Source organism: Calonectris borealis, chromosome 7, assembly GCF_964195595.1.
Source record: "Calonectris borealis chromosome 7, bCalBor7.hap1.2, whole genome shotgun sequence".
NCBI lineage: Eukaryota > Metazoa > Chordata > Aves > Procellariiformes > Procellariidae > Calonectris > Calonectris borealis.
The window spans coordinates 23,479,027-23,498,533 of NC_134318.1; the positions used below are offsets into that span (position 1 = coordinate 23,479,027).

Genomic DNA, 19,507 nt, shown 5'->3' on the forward strand with positions numbered 1-19,507 from the left:
TGGAGTGACTACATCAGTGGACATGGGAAGAGCTACAGATGTCGTCTATCTGGAGCTCTGTAAGGCCTTTGACGTGGTCCCCCACAGCATCCTTCTCTCTAAACTGGAGAGAGATGGATTTGATGGGTGGACTGTCCAGTGGATGAGGGATTGGTTGGATGGTCGCATCCAGAGGGTAGTGATCAACGGTTCAATATCCAGATGGAGATCGGTGACAAGTGGTGTCCCTCAGGGGTCCATATTGGGACCAATACTGTTTAATATCTTCATCAATGACATAGACAGTGGGACCAAGTGCACCCTCAGCAAGTTTGCAGATGACACCAAGCTGAGTGGTGTGGACGACACGCCTGAGGGATGGGATGTCATCCAGAGGGACCTGGACAGGCTCGAGAAGTGGGCCCCTGTGAACCTCATGAGGTTCAACAAGGCCAAGTGCAGGGTCCTGCACCTGGGCCAGGGCAACCCCTGGTATCAATACAGGCTGGGGGATGAAGGAATGGAGAGCAGCCTTGCCGAGAAGGACTTGAGGGTACTGGTGGATGAAAAGCCGGTAATGTGCGCTCACAGCCCAGAAGGCCAACCGTATCTTGGACTGCATCAAAAGAAGCATGGCCAGCAGGTCGAGGGAGGTGATTCTGCCCCTCTACTCTGCTCTGGTGAGACCCCACCTGGAGTACTGCGTCCAGCTCTGGAGTCCTCAGCGCAAGAAGCACATGGGCCTATTGGAGTGGGGAGGAGCGCCACGAAAATGATCAGGGGGGGTTGGACTAGATGACCTTTAGAGGTCCCTTCCAACCCAAACTATTCTATGATTCTAAGATACGGCAGAGAGCATAAATGGGTATTTTCTGTACACTTCAAAACCAGGATGACTAGTTCAGATATATCACCAATGACCTTCCTTTCTTTACAGCTTGTAGATCTGAGCCTATACACAAAATAGTGTGAATTCTGGAGTGTTTATTTATTTGTCTCTTCCATGTTTTCTAATCTCTTTAAGCCCATCTGCACATCCAAGCCGTGCCTATGTTGGAAACTTTCTACAGTTTTTCTGGAGTTTCTTGGCTATGTTATCAATTATGAGACCAAGAGTCTTTCATCATTCCGCCATATTTCCTGCCAAATTCATTTGGCTCATTGCTGGTCCTTAATCAGGCAAATTTTGTTATTTTTTTAAATTAAATCTGAAATGTGATTACTGAAGGACTTAGCTGAAATTATGTGCTATTCCCATTTCTTCTTTAAACTCTCTCTGACACACAAAAACTACATAAGCTGTTGAGAGGGACCTCTGAGAAATATTGTATTATTTATCCACACCTCAGAAGCATAATTGCCAAGCTCTGCCTGTAAAGCCAAAGCGCCAAGTTTCAGGGCAGTCTCATCGTTGCAATATAATCGCTCCTCCAAAATATCTTTACGAAGCTGCAGGTAAAACTGATGCCTTGTCAAGCCGTGCCTGGAACACAAAAGGGTTTAGGAGCACAGGAGGAGCCTTGAACAGTCACCCTAAATTCTACTGGTTTTCCTGCAGTCAGCAGAACCGTGTACTTACTGGATAACATTAAAGTGATTGGCAAAGAATTTTATCCTTAGAAAGAGTGTGAAATTAATGATGGAGGTTTTCTTCTTGGGTTGGTCATTCCAGCCATCTGGGGCCACTTTGTAGAGTTTGGTCTCCTCATCCAAAAAGAAGAATTCTTTACCTGAAATGAGAGTTTTGGGTTCTGTGGTAAATCTGGAGATACTTCAGTAGCTCAAAGTTCTGCTGTCTTCATTCAGTGCATCACTAGCAATAACAAATAAAATGGATCATGGATGTCAGTTGAGATTTACTTCTCCGTGTCATGTCTTAATTTATTGCTTCTTTGATGGAGAACTTAGGATAACACTTAGTGTGTAATTTAGGATTACAATTGTTAAATGCTGGATTGGGGTCGTATCTATGGGATCACTCAAGAATTGATGGGGCTTCCATTCAGCTCACCATTCAAGTTCTGCACCCCATTGTAGTCCTCATGCCCTACACACTTCTTCCTAGTGCCTCAGCTGTGCTTGCCATCAGAAATGGGCTAGGGAGATGTGAGTCTTGTAGATGAAATAGCTGACCCTGTACTCCAATTTATATCTAGGAACAAAGACAGTCAGCCTTCCTCAGTACAGTGCTTCCTGGAATTTCTGCTGGAGCTACATGGCTCAGTATTATTCCAGTGCAAGGCTGGGACACAGCCTTTTCTGCATGGGAATATCAGCCAATATGGCTGTGCTGATGCATAGACCTAGAGTAGACATGCTTTACATCAGTGCAGTACAGTTTAAACCAATGTACCTTAGTTTTGCTTAAACTTTGGACCTGCTTTCATCTGAGGATCTTAAAGGATCTTACTGGAATTCATTAATAAAGTCACTACAGAGGCACTGAGGGAGAGAACTGTTACTGTAGTTAGCTGTGTCTCATTACCTTTCAGGTAAGCCAAGCCAAAGTAGAAATGTTCCACCAAGTTTGCATATGCCACCACGGTGTTGAAAACATCTCTTGCCTTGGACTTGATGTCACATTGCACCTCAAGGCACTGCCCGTTGAGTAGAATCACATTGAGATCCCTTTGGGACAAATAGGATTTCCCTTTTTTAGTCTAAGAACATGTAACAAAGAGTGAAGAATGAGTGCCAAGTACAAGCAATGCAAGTTCCACAGCATTTTATTACTGAAGTCCCCTAGTCTCCTGTCTCTACATAACCTGATGGAATCAGTCACAACACTATGCTATTCCCTGCCTCCCTTCTCATAAATTAATATCCCAAACTTTTCTAATTTTTAAAAAACACAGGGAATCCCAACAAAACAGCTGAGCATACTCAGCCTCTACAATCACTAGGGTTACTCTAGATTTGAGGGTAGTTCCAAATTTTCTTTGCCCTCATTTTTACTGCTGAATGCTGTCAGCTTTTTACCTTATCTGAATGAAAGGTAGAGAGGATGTGCCTGCAAACTGTAGTCCAATACGTTAGCACTAAATGTCACATTGCATATTTGCTGTATAATCTTTGTCTCAAAAGTCTTGTGCTAAAGTGAGCATTCTTAGCTGAGAAGGAGAAGTTAAGCTATTTTCACACCAACAGAAATAACTACGTAGCACTGAGAATTAAATGACCTCCTTTCAAGTCTCCATACCTCTACAGGAACTCTAACTTGGTTTGGGAGGAGGACATGGCTAGAATACTGGGTTCGAACTCAGATGCAACTTACAAAGAGCCCCAACTAAAAGGTCACTAGATTAGTTCTAAATTCTTAATGTTCATACTTACCACAATTGATCCAGGTAGCTGTAAGGTCACTGGTGGTTCACTAGACAAAATAATAAATTCTGGACCTGAAAACTGTAAGGAGGCAATTCAGAAATGTAATAAATGTCCCCTTAACGTAATGAAGATCATCCCAAACACCAGTACCAATGAAACCCATTTCTGTTGATCTGTATGCTGTAGCTAATTGACTTCAGTGTCTACTAAGACGCAAATCCTGATTGAAGACTTCTCTCTGTTTGGGGTCTCTCCTGTGTGGACTCTCTGGGGTCTAATTAGGCGTAAGCTCATGCTGAAGCCTTTTTTTCTGTAAAGACACTTAACCAAGATCCATTTCCTTTGCAAGGCACCTATTTTCATGACACTTACAGAAACTTAATTTCTTCTGAGACCTTTTCCCATTTCATTCCCAAGTTACTATGAGGATAGTCACAGGCATGTACACACATATATACACACCACTGTGGTCTCATAAGCCTAACTTCCATAGGGAACCAGACGCTAAAATGCAGTGCTTTCTTCCCTGTAATGAAGTTGGCTGAAATTTCTTAGTAGCAGACATTGTTTTCTTTTGCTTTAACTTCAAGAAACTTTAAAGCACAAGATGCTTTTTTTCTTGCTGAGCATCCACCTCAAGGAATTTTGCATATTGCATAACCTTTTTTCAGGTTCATCTATGCTTTTAGATCCTTGAAGTAGACAGAAATAACTAAATGTCTGCAAGTGTTAAGATGTGGATCCTTCCAACCATTCTCCATGACTTAGTACCTTGACCCATTTAGATCTTTTTTTGAGAAAATTTATGGTTTGTTTCATAATACTAGTATTGTCCTGCCAACAGACAATGCAGTTTTGTATGACATATAAAGAGGGACTAGCTCTTTGTTGTAAAAATTGCTGGACTCCTTCTGAGGAACTCAATTATTATCCCAGCAAAAATCACATTAACAAAATTTAACATTAAATTTATATATAAAAAGATAATTTCCCAAAGTATCTAACTGACACTCATGATCAAAGTTCTGCCACTGGTCAGTCTTGAGCTTGTGAACTGCGCACAAGTGAAAGGACTCACCAGCCTGAAACCTGTCCCTTGTACTTCCACAACAGAAAACTCCATGGGCAGCAGCATTGTGGAGTTTTCTGTGATTCAGTTATTTCTGGATTTTTGTGATCCAACTGCCAAAGAAACATTATCCTTCCCATTTAACAGGGTCCTACAACAAATCAGCAACTAGAAATAGACCCTTAGGTGAACTATTGGTTTGGCACACTCATTGCTAGCCTATGCTTTCTGTCCAGGCATACACTGTAAAAAAAATTTAAGTCCTTTGAGCACCATTGACCCGCAAGGCTTTGGATTCAGTGTCTCTAAATGCTTCTGCTGTTCTGAAGCTCCTGTCAAAGTGGTTGGTGAAAACAGTCCATATGGTGTTTGATGCTTGCAGAAATCACACAAGTTGATCAGAGAGGGTTTGGTTATAAGCTTTTGCTTAATCTTTATGGACAAGAGCTTTCACTGCCTTCAGTTCTGAGTTATCATGGCTGGATCATGCCTAATTTGGAGTCTGTCAATTTAGACTGTCATCTAATGAGATGACTCAGTAGCTAATATGCACGTCCCTGGCGAACGACAACTGGATGAGAGGTTTCTCTTTAGTGATATTTACATTTTGAAATCAGCTTATATGTTTTTCATTAGTCACCTTTTCCTTCCTGTGGAATAAACATTTCTGTGATGCAGCGGCTGCTGAGTAGTCCTTGGTAGACACGGAGAAGGTGGAACCTAAACTTAGCAGGTTCTGTCTGCTGTTCTTCTGAGTTCCACCAGGGATTTCTTCTACAGCACTGACCGACCTTCAAAGGAAATGTCATAGTAAACAATATATATAGCATGCAGTCAAAACAACACAGAGGACAAAGAGTGTAAGGTACATTGACTGGCAGAATATCATGAAAACCAGAGCAATGTCAGTTATAAGTTCTTAAATGTTTCTTTACAGAAAAAGGAAAATAATTTAACAGGGATAATATTATTGATGCCCTTTATAAATAAATCTAAACTATGCCTTAATTCAATAAGAGTCTTTTTTTTCATTTGGTGAGCCAGACCTAGCTGGTTTAAGTCTGGTAAAGCCAACAGGCAAAGAACTTAGCCCCATGCCTTTCTGGGAATTCTACAGGATGAAGCTAATTCCTCATTTCTTATTTTCTGAAGCAAAAAAGCTTCAGAAAACCATGACTTTTGTTGTTACATTATTCAGAATTTTCCAGGAATGGGAACTAAATTATTTGAATACTAATTCATTAGAATAAATTAATGTCTTATGGAACTGAGGGAATTTTCAATTTAATTAAAAGATGTGTGAAATCTCAAATAAGAAAGCTGTCTTTATACTATACTATTAACCCATAAAGTAATGGGTTTTCTGTTTTCCACACAAGCAGACACATGTATGCTTAGAATAAACTTATAATATCTACTCTTATCAAAGAGGAAAGAATGATTATGTGGTACAGAAGGAAAGGTTTTTTTGAGGTGGATTTTTGTTAATTACATTTGTAACAAATCCCAATGTCACACGGAAGCTTTTTTATTATCCCAAAGTTTTATCCTTTTCTTTGGCATGTTGCAGAGTTGCTTCAGGGAACTATTCAGGGAGTTTCAAAAGGTTTTTAACGAATTTACTGGAGTAGTTGCCTATCTCTTCTCCCTGGTATCCAGTGACAGAACACGTGGGAATTGTTCAAAGCTGCGTCAGGGGAGGTTCAGACTTGATATTAAGAGGTCAATGCCCCAGGCGTGTCAGTGTTTAAGAGGCATTTGGACAATGCCCTTAATAACATGCCTTAACTTTTGGTCAGCCCTGTAGTCAGGCAGTTGGACTAGATGATTGTTGCAGGTCTCTTTCGACTGAACTATTCGGTTAGGTTCGGTTTGATTCGGTTCTGTTCTGTTCTATTCTATTCTATTCTATTCTATTCTATCCTATCCTATCCTATCCTATCCTATCCTATCCTATCCTATCCTATCCTCGTTTGCATTCCTCTGTCTATATCTAGATATTTTTGTTTCTATCAATGCAACCTCATACATATCAACATTTAACTAAGAAATATGCCTAAAAATGACCTGAAGTGACTTTTGTGGGTATAAAAATACTATTAGCTTAAAACCCAAGATGCTGTATTAAGACGACTTTATTTTCCTGTGGAAAACACTTCCTGTTATTAGTCCTGCAAGGTGAGAGATGCTGGACTTGACAGCTGTGTCTTCTTTGTACCTAGGCCATAGCCCTGCATATACTTACAAGCTTAACTTTATGAGATGTAAATTATGTCAGTTGGACTGCTTACAGAAGTGAGCATGATGATATTAGCAAGCTTTATAGATAGTAAACCCATCATTAAGTTTTGTGTTAGTTGTCCTCCTATATGGGAAATCAGTGGTTTCCAAATTAATTATTTCAACTCCATCGTTGTCATGGTACTTACAATAGGATGGTGACCTTGGTAGAAATTCAATTGCAGATGCTTACAACCAAAAGTGGGGTTTACAGTCCCTGAAGTTCTATGGGAAACAGCTTGCTGGAAATTTGGAGAAGAGAGTTCGTCTTTCAGCAGGGGAGGGAAACATTTTCTTGGCAGCATGATTTTAGATCAAGAATATCAAGATGATATCCAGGTTCGTAGTCAGAGGCATGGCACTTGCTCCAAAATACTGAGTAAATAAATATTCTGTTACTGATATCTTTGCCAGGTGTGTGATGAATATATATAGCTGTCTGTATACACACATGTATGTGGGTGTAATTAGACAGGTAGACAGAGAGTTCTTTCTTCACAAAAACTGCCACTATCCTGCAACCTGCTTGTAGTTCTTTGTTATTGCAGGTTTAGAGGTGTACTGGGCTATCTCACATCACTCAGATTATTGTAGCTGATTTATTAGGAAGTTCAAACTGTTTACTTGGGATACATTTAATTGGGAGTTGATCTAAATGGAGCATTTCCTGTCGGCCTGAATTACTCATGTCATAGTTAAAAGAAGAAACTCCTGTTTAACTGGGTCAAGAACTCAATTTAAATGGGATGTCTGTAGGGATTACATGGTGCTTAACTGTGGGTTTCTGGTCTTTGTGGTGCCTAGAAGCTAACAGTATTTACATCTCTTCTTCATTTGGAAACAGCCATGATTACAGCTGCACTCTGCTAACACCCAGTCTAGGAAACTCTTGTTTGGCAGCAGTGGTGTTTCCCTGGCTTTTGAAGAGGAGTTGGTATCAGTTGTACAATTCTCAGCTTTCCTTGTCTATGTACAGGGCTGCTGTACGTGCCATGGCTGAAATGAGGCTAATCCTCATGACAGAACAGAGGTCTTTATTGCCTGTGTCCCTGGCTTACCTATAACTCTTCAGTAGAGTGGCGGCACACGGCTGGATATGGTTGACACAAGTGAGACAAATCAGTCTAAGAACTGAGATGGAAATGCAAATAATCCACTGAAAATGATGGATCATATACATGGTCTGTCATAACCACTCCAGAACACATCAGGCCTCTGCTAATGTGATAGCAAGGCAAGACCAGATCCAAAATCTGAATGTAGACAATACAGACTCTGCAGAATGCCTTGCCATTGAAAGCAACGACTGTTCATACCTTTTCAATAGGTTTTTCCCTTCTACATTCTCTGTGGAGCTACTTCCCAGTTGTTTCAGTCACAGTGAGCTATTGCTGCTTACCTGTCCGATTCTGACGGAGACACACTAGGGGCAGCTGTTCTGGGAGGCCAGTGACATCTGGCAGGACACAGTGATAAAGAGCAAAGGTGGAAAACTTCAATGTGCTTGTTTTGTATGGATTGTTCAGGGCCCAAGCTCCATTTCTCTAGAGCATTTGGACTGTTTCACTTGGAGCCAAACCGAGTCTAGGTGCACTTTAATTCTACATAAACAGTATCTATTATCAAAACAGGTTCAGACAGCGATCCAGGCATTTTCTGATAATGACATTGCCACACTAGTTGTCTGCCTCACTTGGTAATAAAACAGCTTCCATCTTTTAGGAATATGAGTTTTGATTACCTGTTTATGAAGAGCTTGTAGCTACTTTGTGTCCTTGACCCACTAAGAGTGGGGTCCCATGACCTGTGTGTCTGTGGAACTCTCCCTGAAATGAATAAAGGAAATTTCACGATTGAAGCAATTGTAGCAGCATTCAGCATCAGATCTTGGGACAATTACAACAAGGAGGAAATTTAGACCGGCTACTTCCTCTCTTGTGTCCTTGCTTGGGCATGAAAAATGGCTGTTTGATAAGTCTAAGTGAATACTACACCAGCTGTATTCCCAGTTCTGTAGTTATTGTTACTTCCTCTTCATAACCCTTCATGTGAATGTAATTTGGAAAATAGCTGTGTAGGTACAATGGCTGTTACTTCCATATGTACGGGGGTAATTTGTGAAACAGGTTTTGCTCTTCAGAAATTACCCCTAGTATTCTTTGTTCTTTTATTTCCTGGCATCAAATTGGGGAATGAAACTTCTCTGGCTTAATCAAAGTAGGATATAAAATCACTGAAATGAAAACTGTAAATATTCCACTGGTTATTTGCTACATTAAATATATTGTGAATGTTTTTACATCATAAAAATCTGGTGGGAATATAGGATGGTTTGTGAGTCATTAGCACATAAGATTTGTATAATTTTTCACCTTCAGTCATCTCTGCTGCTATAGAAAGGGTAGGCATTGCTTTGTCCAAATACATGAAGGCTGAAATTTAGAGATAGAACCAGAAATGGTTATACAAGTGGTAGTTCCATGAACATTTCTTCTAGCAGCAGAGATATTTTAAATCCTTTAGGGAAGGGTGGGAAGGTTAAATTTTTCTTCACTTGGATAATTTCATTGATTTTATTTGAAGAATTGCATATCAAACTATTACATAGGCAGAACGATAGAGGTGATAAAATGAGCTATGTGGAAGCAATCATTTAGGTCAGCTTTTTCTCTGGATAAAATATCTATGAACTACACTCTGAGACCTACTCTGAATTCCAACATGAAAACATGACATTGAGTTCTAGTGTACCAACCACCAACTGCAATTTTAAAAACTAGAAAATATACAGTCACATTGCTAAAATATGCATAAAGATGTATTTTCAAGCTGCAGATGGTAGTGACAAAATGTGAGATTTGAGATAAGCCAAATACTCAGGGCTAGTTACCAAAGTTAAGATTCAGTCCTGTGTTCTGAAACGACATGCTTTTTAAGGAGAAAGCCCTGCAAAATTCTCTGCTTACACTATAGGTTTCACATAATTGTATAAATATACTTTGACAAGCACATAAAATTCCCCTTAGTTTTTCTGTCTCGGCTGTTATGGCAGTGGGACAAGTTGGCTAGTTTCAGTGGCCAAAGTGCCGTGCTTTGATCACAAATCCAACACGTTCCTGATGTTTAAGTAACATGGGACCCTCAAAGAAGTTGATCCTGTAGATGATTAATTTATTATATGTTAAATGAGCTTCTAAAGTATAGTCTGGATAGAGATACTGATCTCCCTTGATAATGGTGCTCTACTAGATGGCAATATCTCTTTTCAGAGAAGAATGCATTTTTCTAATACACTATCTCATGAAAGAATGTCTGTGGCAAGCAAGGTCTCACATTCTGTGTTTTCTCCTGTATATTTAGAGTTTTGTCTTACAAAATCCTGAGTACGAACAGCTACTAGTGTTTCGGTGGAGACTGAGACATGCACAAATTCACTGGAATGAGCCTTTGTCAAGTTTATGACCAAAATTTTAAAAAAAAGTACTTACAAAATAGGCCTCTGGATTTACCTTCACTATGTGCCACTAGGTATGTGACTGACACGTATGCGTCACATAGGGAGCAGCTGCAATCTCAGGTTTTTATTGCTGCTGATATTGATTGCAATTCTGGAGTTTCAGAAAAGCAGCGCCGTTCAGGAGGAGAGTATCCAGAGGAGTTGTATGAGTAACCTAACCTTCCTCATCCTCGAGGCTGAGGGCTTGGGGCTGAGAGGCTATTACATGGGGTTTTTTTTCCCCAGGATGTATTTGCTTTCTCTCTGTGAATTATCTCCTGGCAGACTTGTGATAATGCAGTGTGCACCCAGGGGTTTTTGCCATCTTTCCTAGGGAAATTAGTCCCTTGAGATCATGCTCTATGCCTTTCATTTTTGCCTAGGAAATGTTAAACCTTTCAAATTTGGAAGAGCGTGGGTAATATGTTCCTATGAATTTCATGACAATCAGCAGCTGGATATTATAGACCCAAATTAATGTTCCCCAGTGAAAAAAAAGCAAGTACTAGTCAGCTGTTTTCTGTTATTTATAGCATTAATGAACTAACCAGTCGGTGTTCATACCTTGTTGCATCATAACTGATGTAGTGGACACTAGGGTTATTGCCTTAGGGAAGAAATTTCTGGGATAAAAAAACCCACACATGCTTACAGAGCACGTTTGAATCCATGCCACAGCAGGTCCTAGTACTTCATTTCTCATGGAGCTTATAGAGTGAGGAAATAAACTCCGACGTACAGAAGTAAACTTCCACTTCTGTGTCTGGAAGCTCAGGAGAAGTGCCCCAGGCAGGGTGGAAAAAAAGGTTGAAAGCAGGTGGGAGGGTGGGTAACTGTGGAATGGAGAATAGAAATGGGCAGGAGTCTGAGAATGGGGAGCTGGCATGGTAAGCTTGGGTTTTTAGGAGACGCTGATGACATTTGGCAACAGGAACTTTTTGCTCTTGGGCAGTGTGAACTAGCTCAGATTCCAATTTAAACGTGAAGATACACATGCATAGCAGTACTCCCCTTCCTGCTGAATTCCCTTCTTTGATTCATAGTATCCCCCTACATTGTGATTTAAGTGGCCTGGGAAGGACCCTGACTGACATCTACCACAGTATCTCCACTGAATGGATCCTCTCTGAATGGATCCTCTCCCAAACAGTTTATTTCATGCTGTTCCTGCCATAAAAGGATTGAAGGTGGAGCTAAAGTTCCAACTCTGATATCTCCGGACAAAGTAAATCAGAAGAGCAGCATTGCAACCTGGCATTTAGCACAACAAAACCAACAGGCTGAGCAGGAAACACACAGTGGCTTTAGGACAAAAATGAAAAGAAAACAAAGGGTTGTTTGGTTGGTTTTTTAATCTAGATTTCAGAATTAGTCTTTTGTTTTTGAATGGGCTTGAAGAAACGTTAATCCCCACCATTCAAGTCTCAGGTATTATTCATAGATTCAACGGATTTCAGTGCTGCTATCTTGACATTGCCCATCATATGCATTTGTGGGGTAGCTCCACCATTCCTCATCTGTTTCAAGACCCCATGTGCCAGAAACATGCTGTCAGGCTTCATCTGTGATCTGCTGAACAGCTTCACCTGGCAAAGGGGGCATAAAGCAAGGAAGAGGTGATGGTGCTGCATGGTAACCAGGGAATATATAGCTTTACATTAGGACACAAGTAAAAAGGAATCCAGTATAAAAGGATCTTTCTTTTCTGCAGCTTAGCACAAATACATCTCCCTAGTCACGTAACCACAAGTGCATGGGAGTACCTGCCACCTGACCATACATGGGTAGTCTCACATTTCAGGCGACAAAAGAGATGAGTACATAATTCACAAACATGATCTTTCAGGAAAACCTTACCTCTCCTGTGTCCTCGGTTAGACAGTATCAAAGACGTACTTTCAGAAATACTATTAGAGTCACTGTAGTCCACAGAGAGTTGTCTGTAATCTTCTGTTGACCAACTATAATTCATTAATCTGGACCCTTTGTCTGGAAACAGAAAGGAAATACGGTGAATCACATACTTTAATTATAAATCATTGTATCTGCATGATGATGTAAATAACATTTAGCTTGACTAATTTTAATATAGTCCATGTCTGTCTGTCTTTTAACGCTGACTTCAATTCCTTAAGGACCGAGGAAAGCTTGGTAACTTCGTTCTATTACTTTCATAATCTTATTCTGACCCAATAGTTCTCATAGTTCTCCTCAACCATTCCAAATAAAACAAACCTAATATATTAATTCTATTCTGCGTGTTTAACTGAAAGGTTGCAAAGTGCAGATAACCTGCAAAGTTCTCCTTCCTTATATCCTGAGGCCCAAAATCTTCAGCTATAATGTATTCTTTCATTGTACTGGATGGAGACAGACACAATCCACTACCAGAGTCGGCTGCAGAAATTCCGTTAAGGGGTCATCCTGAGTCATTAGGAAGTGCATATTTCTGTTGCACCCTAACTTTACTTCGATTGCATTGTCTCTTATCCTTTTCCAGAATCTCTGAAAGTGATCATTTTTAATTAAAAAAAAAAGAAAGAAATGGAGTTCTGCCTTTAAAAGTGTGGCTCACACGTTCTCAATGTAATCGACATCCTGATTCATTGAAGTCCTTCAGCAAGTGTAAGCCACGTGATCTGAATCCCCTGAAAACACAGAGATCACCCCAGATACATAATCACTAGAACCAGTAGAAGGGAAATGGCAGGAATTTGTGGCTAATAGGGGGTTGAAGATGGGAACATCCCTTTTGGCAGCGGCAGAGTTTTCACCAGCTTATGCAAGTGTGAATCTGTAAGCTCAGTTTCTGAATGAGTGAGCCAAATGATTTGAGGGGTGGTTTGTCTGTATGTTTTCAAAAGAATCTCCTTTTCTTATGACCAATAATACCTAATAGAAATGTTCCACAGGTATTTAGGCATGTGTTTAATTCTAGCTGAAGTTAATGGAACATATATGTGATTTGCTGAATAGGAATTGGATTGGTCATATGCCTAATGTTAAGCGTATCCAAAAAAAGCCTGCATAGCTTGGGCCAACCTTCCTCTTGCCCCAAAATTAGAGATTTCTATTGCAGTGAACAGTGCAATATAGAGACTAGAAAAAAGAACTATCTGAACCTGAAGTCCACATTTAGTTACAGTTAGAGAATTACTCTGAGGGGTAATAAAATCTTGATCTTAGTCAAATGAAATGTGAAATTAGTATATGCTGGTTTATTTATATAGTGAGCAGGATTTGGCCTTGTGTCTTGAAATCACTCCAGCAATCCATGTGTGAATTTATAAAACATCTTTTGAATAGAAAAAAGGAACTAAAATCAAAAAGAAACCACAAATTTTTGCTTGAGTAATCAAATAAGAAGGATGAATATATATTCCTTAATGGCAACAGGATAACTTCACAGAATCCCACTCTTTACCTTCAAAAATACACTGGAGTATACAAAGTACAAAAGCAGTTTTGGAAGCAGGGTTTTTATATGCACAGGTTTTATGCAAAGTGCTTTAAGAGTCGAATCTGTGCAAGCTGATTCGTTATCATTGCTTCACAGCCCTCAGACTACTGTCCTTTGAGGAAATAATGAACAGAAACCTTGCTGACTTGCCTCAGAGTCTTTCCATTATGAAGTCATTTATATGTAAAGCAATAAATATTCTATCCAACACTACACGTAATCACTACAGCATGAAATTAAACAGTCACATAGCTTGGGAAAGACTCAGAAAAGGCTGGCTGTATCCTTATTAGACAGTTCAGATTATAAATCTTTCTTTACCTTGGTGAAAATTCATCTGGGAGGACAGTGGTGAGGTGTCCGATATTTTCTCATGCAGTCTTTTCCTTATCACATGACTTCTGTTAAGCTGAGAGGCTGCGCTGTCTTCGGTGACTACCCGCTCTATCTAGAAGACAGTAGTACTGCAGGTCAACGTCATATGATACGTGGACTTCAGACTCTCATACTGAAGTGATCCTTGCCCTCTGCTTGTCAGAGGCTGCTGATTTGCTTGGTATAAGCAACTTCATCTTCTCAGATTAACACAAAGCAGGATTGAGTTTTGATGGCTTCATGCTCTCATGCTAGCTGTGTTTAAGAGGGGACACCCTCTGTTATAGTGGGAAATAGAGTAATAGAGAGTGCAAGGGAAAAGGTCATCTCAGAATGTTAATGAACACTGGTTGAAAACAGAAAAAAAATATTTGCAGTGTGTTTTCTTCCAGTCTCATTCAGCTTGTCAACAAAAAGTGTTTGTTGATATTTCAAATCTTGAAAAAGACTCAGGTGCTCACTTATTAAAGACTTCACGTGGTCAGGCTTGACTGCATGGCAAATGTTCAGTTCCACTCAAGGACGATGAATTAAATTCTCAATACGATGTAAACGTGATTTCTTTGAATTTCACAAAGAAAATCTGAATCCAGAGTGGCAATGGGGAAATCTTTTCTCTTGTGTGAAGTCCATTCCTTTGGCCAATATGAAGTCTTGTAAAGGTTATGATTGTTTCAGTATTAACCAAAGAAATGAAGATACTGTAAGCACAAAAGCTGGATTTGTATCATTTCCCAGGAGTGTAAGAGTGGTGTGAGAGATGGCTTCATTGCCTCATTTGCTTGTACACATGCCCACTCAATTTCCTGCTTAGAAGTCTAGAACCAAATCTGACTTCCTTAATTCATACAAGCATTAATTTCAGGCCATTGCTCACCTGTATCCCGTGTTGCTGCTCACCTCTCTCACCAAAGAAAAGGAGATGATTAGAGTATGAGAGTAGTACCTACCTCACTGACACTTCCCACAGCAAACTGGACCATTTTCTTCACGTAGACATTTGCTGGTAAGGAAGCAGGTTCCTTCTGATGTGCCTCACATGCTTCCAGAATTGATTCAGGAGAAAGTCTTTTATGTGGCAGATCTTCACATAGTGTCAGCAAGAGCGTGTGTAGTTGGTCACTCAGCTGGAGGGACTGAGTCAAAATGGAGGTACTGTTAAATGACATCTCCCAGTGGTCCGAACTCCTGTGTAAACTGGGACCAGGAATTTCTGTCAGCCTTTCACCCTGGGTGAAAGTGGGCACTGAATTTTCCTTTAGACTTTGGGAATATTCCAGCAGGCAGCATAGCAGGACTAAATGGAGCCTCTGATGGGATCCAGGATAGCCTTGGAGGGAACTGGCATCTATAAGGAGGGTCATCAGCCTGTATAGGGGCTTCTTGGTGACAGACAACAGCTCAGTCTGCTCCACAGCTTTGCTAATTAGACTGTGAATCTTAAAGATTCATACAAGTAAGACGTGGCAGCATTAGTTTCAAAAAGGTGAGGAGGTTTATACCAGCCAAAACTGTTGCCATAGAGACCAGATACTTGAATTTTGGAGTCATTTAACTTATAGAGCCTTTTCTCTTAGACCATGTATACTGATAAAAGGGAGGTTAAATCTACTAAAAGCTTGTGCTCTCCAAATCAAAAACATGCAATCAAAGGCATGGATATAGAAATGAAGAAAAATGTGTGCTACAAATCTTTGAAAGGATTCTGGGTAAGCAAGAGATGCGAAATTTCAGCTAGCAGAGAGGTTGGTAGAATTTGCTCAGAAATAAGGAGAGTTGTTTAGTTTTATTCCAGCATCACATTCTTTGAAAAAGCACATAAATATGCACAGCACCACAATCATGTTTTTCTTTTAGCCCTTTCTATCACAGAATCATAGAATTATTTAGGTTGGAAAAGACCCTTAAGATCATTGAGTCCAACCATAAACCTAACACTGCCAAATCCACCACTAAACCATGTCCCTAAACGCCTCATCTACACGTCTTTTAAATACCTCCAGGGATAGTGACTCAACCACTTCACTGGGCAGCCTGTTCCTTATTACAGTCTTGGAATAAATAATCTTCACTCTTAAAAGCAAGGTACAATTCATCTTAATGGGAACAATTCTGGTTTTTGAAGAAAAAGGGGGGAAAAAAAGGAAAGTAAAGATGAGGCCTAACTAAATTCCTGATTTGGATGAACTGGTATTCTTGGTGAAGTCTGGACCTTGTCACAAGCTTTCCAATTCTTTCTAGTGGTCCAAAACATAAAACCCCTGTTACAGAGACTTCAGATTATGCCTCTCAATCTTTGAACCTACCAGTATAAGACAGAATAAAAGAAAACAAAAATGTTTGTGTTACTGGCCTGGTGTGGAGGAACCTGGTAGTCTGCTGACCAATAGAGAGTCATTCCTAATGAATACACCAACATCTGTCAAAACAGAAAAGGAAACCCTTTATGAAGTCAACGTTAAATACAGAAATGCCTCATACTAGAGAGACCATCTTTTTGTGTCTTTGGTCGCAAAATGGCAGAAGCCAAACAGATCATTTTTTTAAAAACTAGACTAGAGGAAACATGTATAAAAGTGCAATAGTTGCACTTTTTTTTTGCAATAGTGCAAAAGTGCAATAGTGCCAAGACCCTTGGCTTATGGACTAGATAGCATGCGATGAGTATTGTTCAACTTGAGGGGCTGAGCCAGGCTGCCCTCTACCCAATGGTGCCATGAGTAGGAAAAGAAATTTGAACTCCTTTCTTAGTTTTGAAGCTCTCCCATTGGCGATTAAAGCTCTCCCCTACCTGGGAGTCACTAGCTGTCGTGTCCAGGAAGAGGATTACTGGAGTAAGGGCCACCTATTCCAAAGCTTCATGTTTCTGCATAGCGTCTAAGTCATCAGTTATGTGGAAGTCTGAAACTACTGTGTTCTGCCTGAGGGAAATGTGCACTGATGTGGTCCTAGTGGTATTTAAAACTTTTAGGTACCTGAGTGTTGTACCTTACTGTCTTGTCAGAGAGGCTCATTTGGCAGGGAGAAGAAAAGTAAATTGTTAACAAAGCTAACACACTTCTGACTTCCTGGGAGTGCTTCCACTCTCTGATTGTATAGATACTGCAGTCCTGCTGCTTCTGGGATTACAATTATCGTATCTGGTCAAACATCATGTTCATAGAAATATTCTTCCTTTCAGTAGGCCTTTACAAATAATACATTTCTGCAAACCTTGAGGTTCAAAATTGATTTTGATGTTGACATGCATGCTAATCGAATGGCAAGCTGCAAGATACATGTAAATCTTTCTAACTGTAGCCTAATATGTGTTATTAGAAATGAAGTTTGACAGTAGATACCTGGCATGCTGCATTAAAACCCATAAGCTTGTCTTCATGAGGTACTGTCAAGATTTATTTTGTAATATACCTCACCTTTGTTAGTCCGATGCGCTGGTTTTTACTTTGTCTGTGGAGCAATTCTGGTGCACTGAAAGGAACAGCTTCCGTCTGAGATGCATTGTTTTGGAAGGACAAATTTCCATCAGCAGACAGTAGTACTGACCATGGACAAATCACACAGATGGCAGGGTCTGAAAAATGTTAAAGAAGATAATGGAGTTCTTAGCATTGAAATCACTGCACTCAGAAAATCATATTGCTGGCGTCTCACCTGCATAGCCAAACCCATCACTGAAGTTTCCTGGAGATGTACCCAGAAGTCAGTGGAATCATATTCATTTATGCCTGGCTGATTTTGTCAGCTGGAATTCAGTGACAGACAGTGGAATCAGTATAGTCAACATGCTATAGTGTTCCAGTCCATTAAAAACTAGTTGGTAATAAAAGTTCACCCCTTCAGCTACAGCAGAAGAAAGACATCACTTGTTTTCAGTATTTTGTATTTTGATTTGTCCTGGTTTTGGCTGGGATAGAGTTAATTTTCTTCCTAGTAGCTGGTATAGTGCTGTGTTTTGGATTTAGTATGAGAATAATGTTGATAACACACCGATGTTTTAGTTGTTGCTAAGTAGTGCTTACATAGTCAAGGACTTTTCACCTTCCCATGCTCTGCCAGCTGCACAAGAAGCTGGGAGGGAGCATAGCCAGGACAGCTGACCCAAACTGGCCAAAGGGGTATTCCATACTATATGATGTCATGCTCAGTATGTAAGCTGGGGGGAGTTGGCCGGGGGGCAGCAATCGCTGCTTGGGGACTGGCCGGGCATTGGTCGGTGGGTGGTGAGCAATTGCATTGTGCATCACTTGCTTTGTATATTCTATTATTATTATTATTATTATTATTATTATTATTATTATTATTACTACTACTACTACTACTACTACTACTACTACTACTACTACTACTACTACTACTGTTTTATTTTATTTCAGTTATTGAACTGTTCTTATCTCAACCCACGAGTTTTCTTACTTTTACTCTCCTGATTCTCTACCCCATCCCACCGGAGCGAGCAGCTGTGTGGTGTTTAGTTGCTGGCTATGGTTAAACCATGACAGATTCTACATGCTCATGAGGTAAGAACACATCTCATCCATTCTCCCCTCAAAAGGAATATCCATTGTCATAAACAGTTCTCAAAATGTGACAGGTTGCTCAGCTGTGCTCTCTTGTACAGCTGGCCTGCTTGGCAAGCATCCATCAGACTTGCCTAGCCATTATGATAAGTTACATTATTATCATCAAAGATAAAAGTCTCTTACTAGCTGAATGAGGAGCCATGTGGATTTGCCTGTCCTCCTCTATCAGAACATGAAGGACATGATTCTAGCTGGCACTGCACTTTCTATGTGTGTATGTTATTTAGACTTTAGGAAGGACTCTTCTGTCCTGTTCCACTGTGTATAGTTGTGCTTAGACGAATTAATATCTGATGTGTAATTTGGAAAAAAAAAAACAACTGTGTGAAGATCTCTTATGTAGGTAGTGCAGTCTGCATGTAATCCCAGCAGCACTGAAAGATGTCTCATTTTTATTAGCAATATGCTATTATTGCCATTAGTGCTTTTTGTCTCAAAAAAAAAAAAAACCCAACCCTCAAAAGAACTAAAATAATGTAAGAATGAATTTCCAACAGTAAGAACTATAAGAAGATACTTTTCACCTCACCTTTGTGAAGGTCCTCCAAAAGCTGCACTGTGGCCAGGTACAAGAGTGCCCATATTTCTTCTTCTTCCAAAGGGCTTCCTTTTGCCCACAGGACCTCGGCCAGTGTCACACAGGAACTGCTCATGCCTCCTGCAATAGAAACCAGATTTTGGACACACTAAAGTGACTGAATTGCTCAAAGCAAACGTACCCTTCTCTCACAAAAGAAATATTTTGTGAACTACCCTGCTGCTTTGTTCACAAAAGGTAGGTATGGTTCATCCCTATCTTAATCTGAGTGAGAGTAAATAAAGGGGACTGAATTAAGTGACTTCCTGTAATCTTTCTGAGCCCTTTTACTCATCATTTGAAACCAATCACAAGATTCTTGGGGCAAATAGTTTTTACTCAGGGAATCTTTCATCAATAT

The 19,507-nt window shown here is 40.1% G+C and overlaps 1 protein-coding gene across 1 annotated transcript in view; it reads right to left on the reverse strand.

The window, feature by feature from the left end:
* The window catches only part of FRMPD2 (FERM and PDZ domain containing 2), a 50,298-nt gene extending 31,076 nt beyond the window's left edge, over positions 1-19,222 (reverse strand). The window contains exons 1-13 of the mRNA XM_075155384.1: positions 19,074-19,222; positions 17,641-17,660; positions 17,403-17,560; positions 16,340-16,405; positions 14,933-15,122; positions 13,933-14,055; positions 12,009-12,140; positions 10,700-10,758; positions 6,353-6,418; positions 3,313-3,384; positions 2,465-2,639; positions 1,559-1,709; positions 1,324-1,462 (exon numbers count right to left, since the gene is read on the reverse strand). Of these exons, the coding sequence (XP_075011485.1) occupies positions 1,324-1,462; positions 1,559-1,709; positions 2,465-2,639; positions 3,313-3,384; positions 6,353-6,418; positions 10,700-10,758; positions 12,009-12,140; positions 13,933-14,055; positions 14,933-15,122; positions 16,340-16,405; positions 17,403-17,560; positions 17,641-17,660; positions 19,074-19,222 (1,500 nt within the window). The remainder of the gene's footprint in view (positions 1-1,323; positions 1,463-1,558; positions 1,710-2,464; positions 2,640-3,312; positions 3,385-6,352; positions 6,419-10,699; positions 10,759-12,008; positions 12,141-13,932; positions 14,056-14,932; positions 15,123-16,339; positions 16,406-17,402; positions 17,561-17,640; positions 17,661-19,073) is intronic.
* Positions 19,223-19,507: the final 285 nt, after the last annotated feature.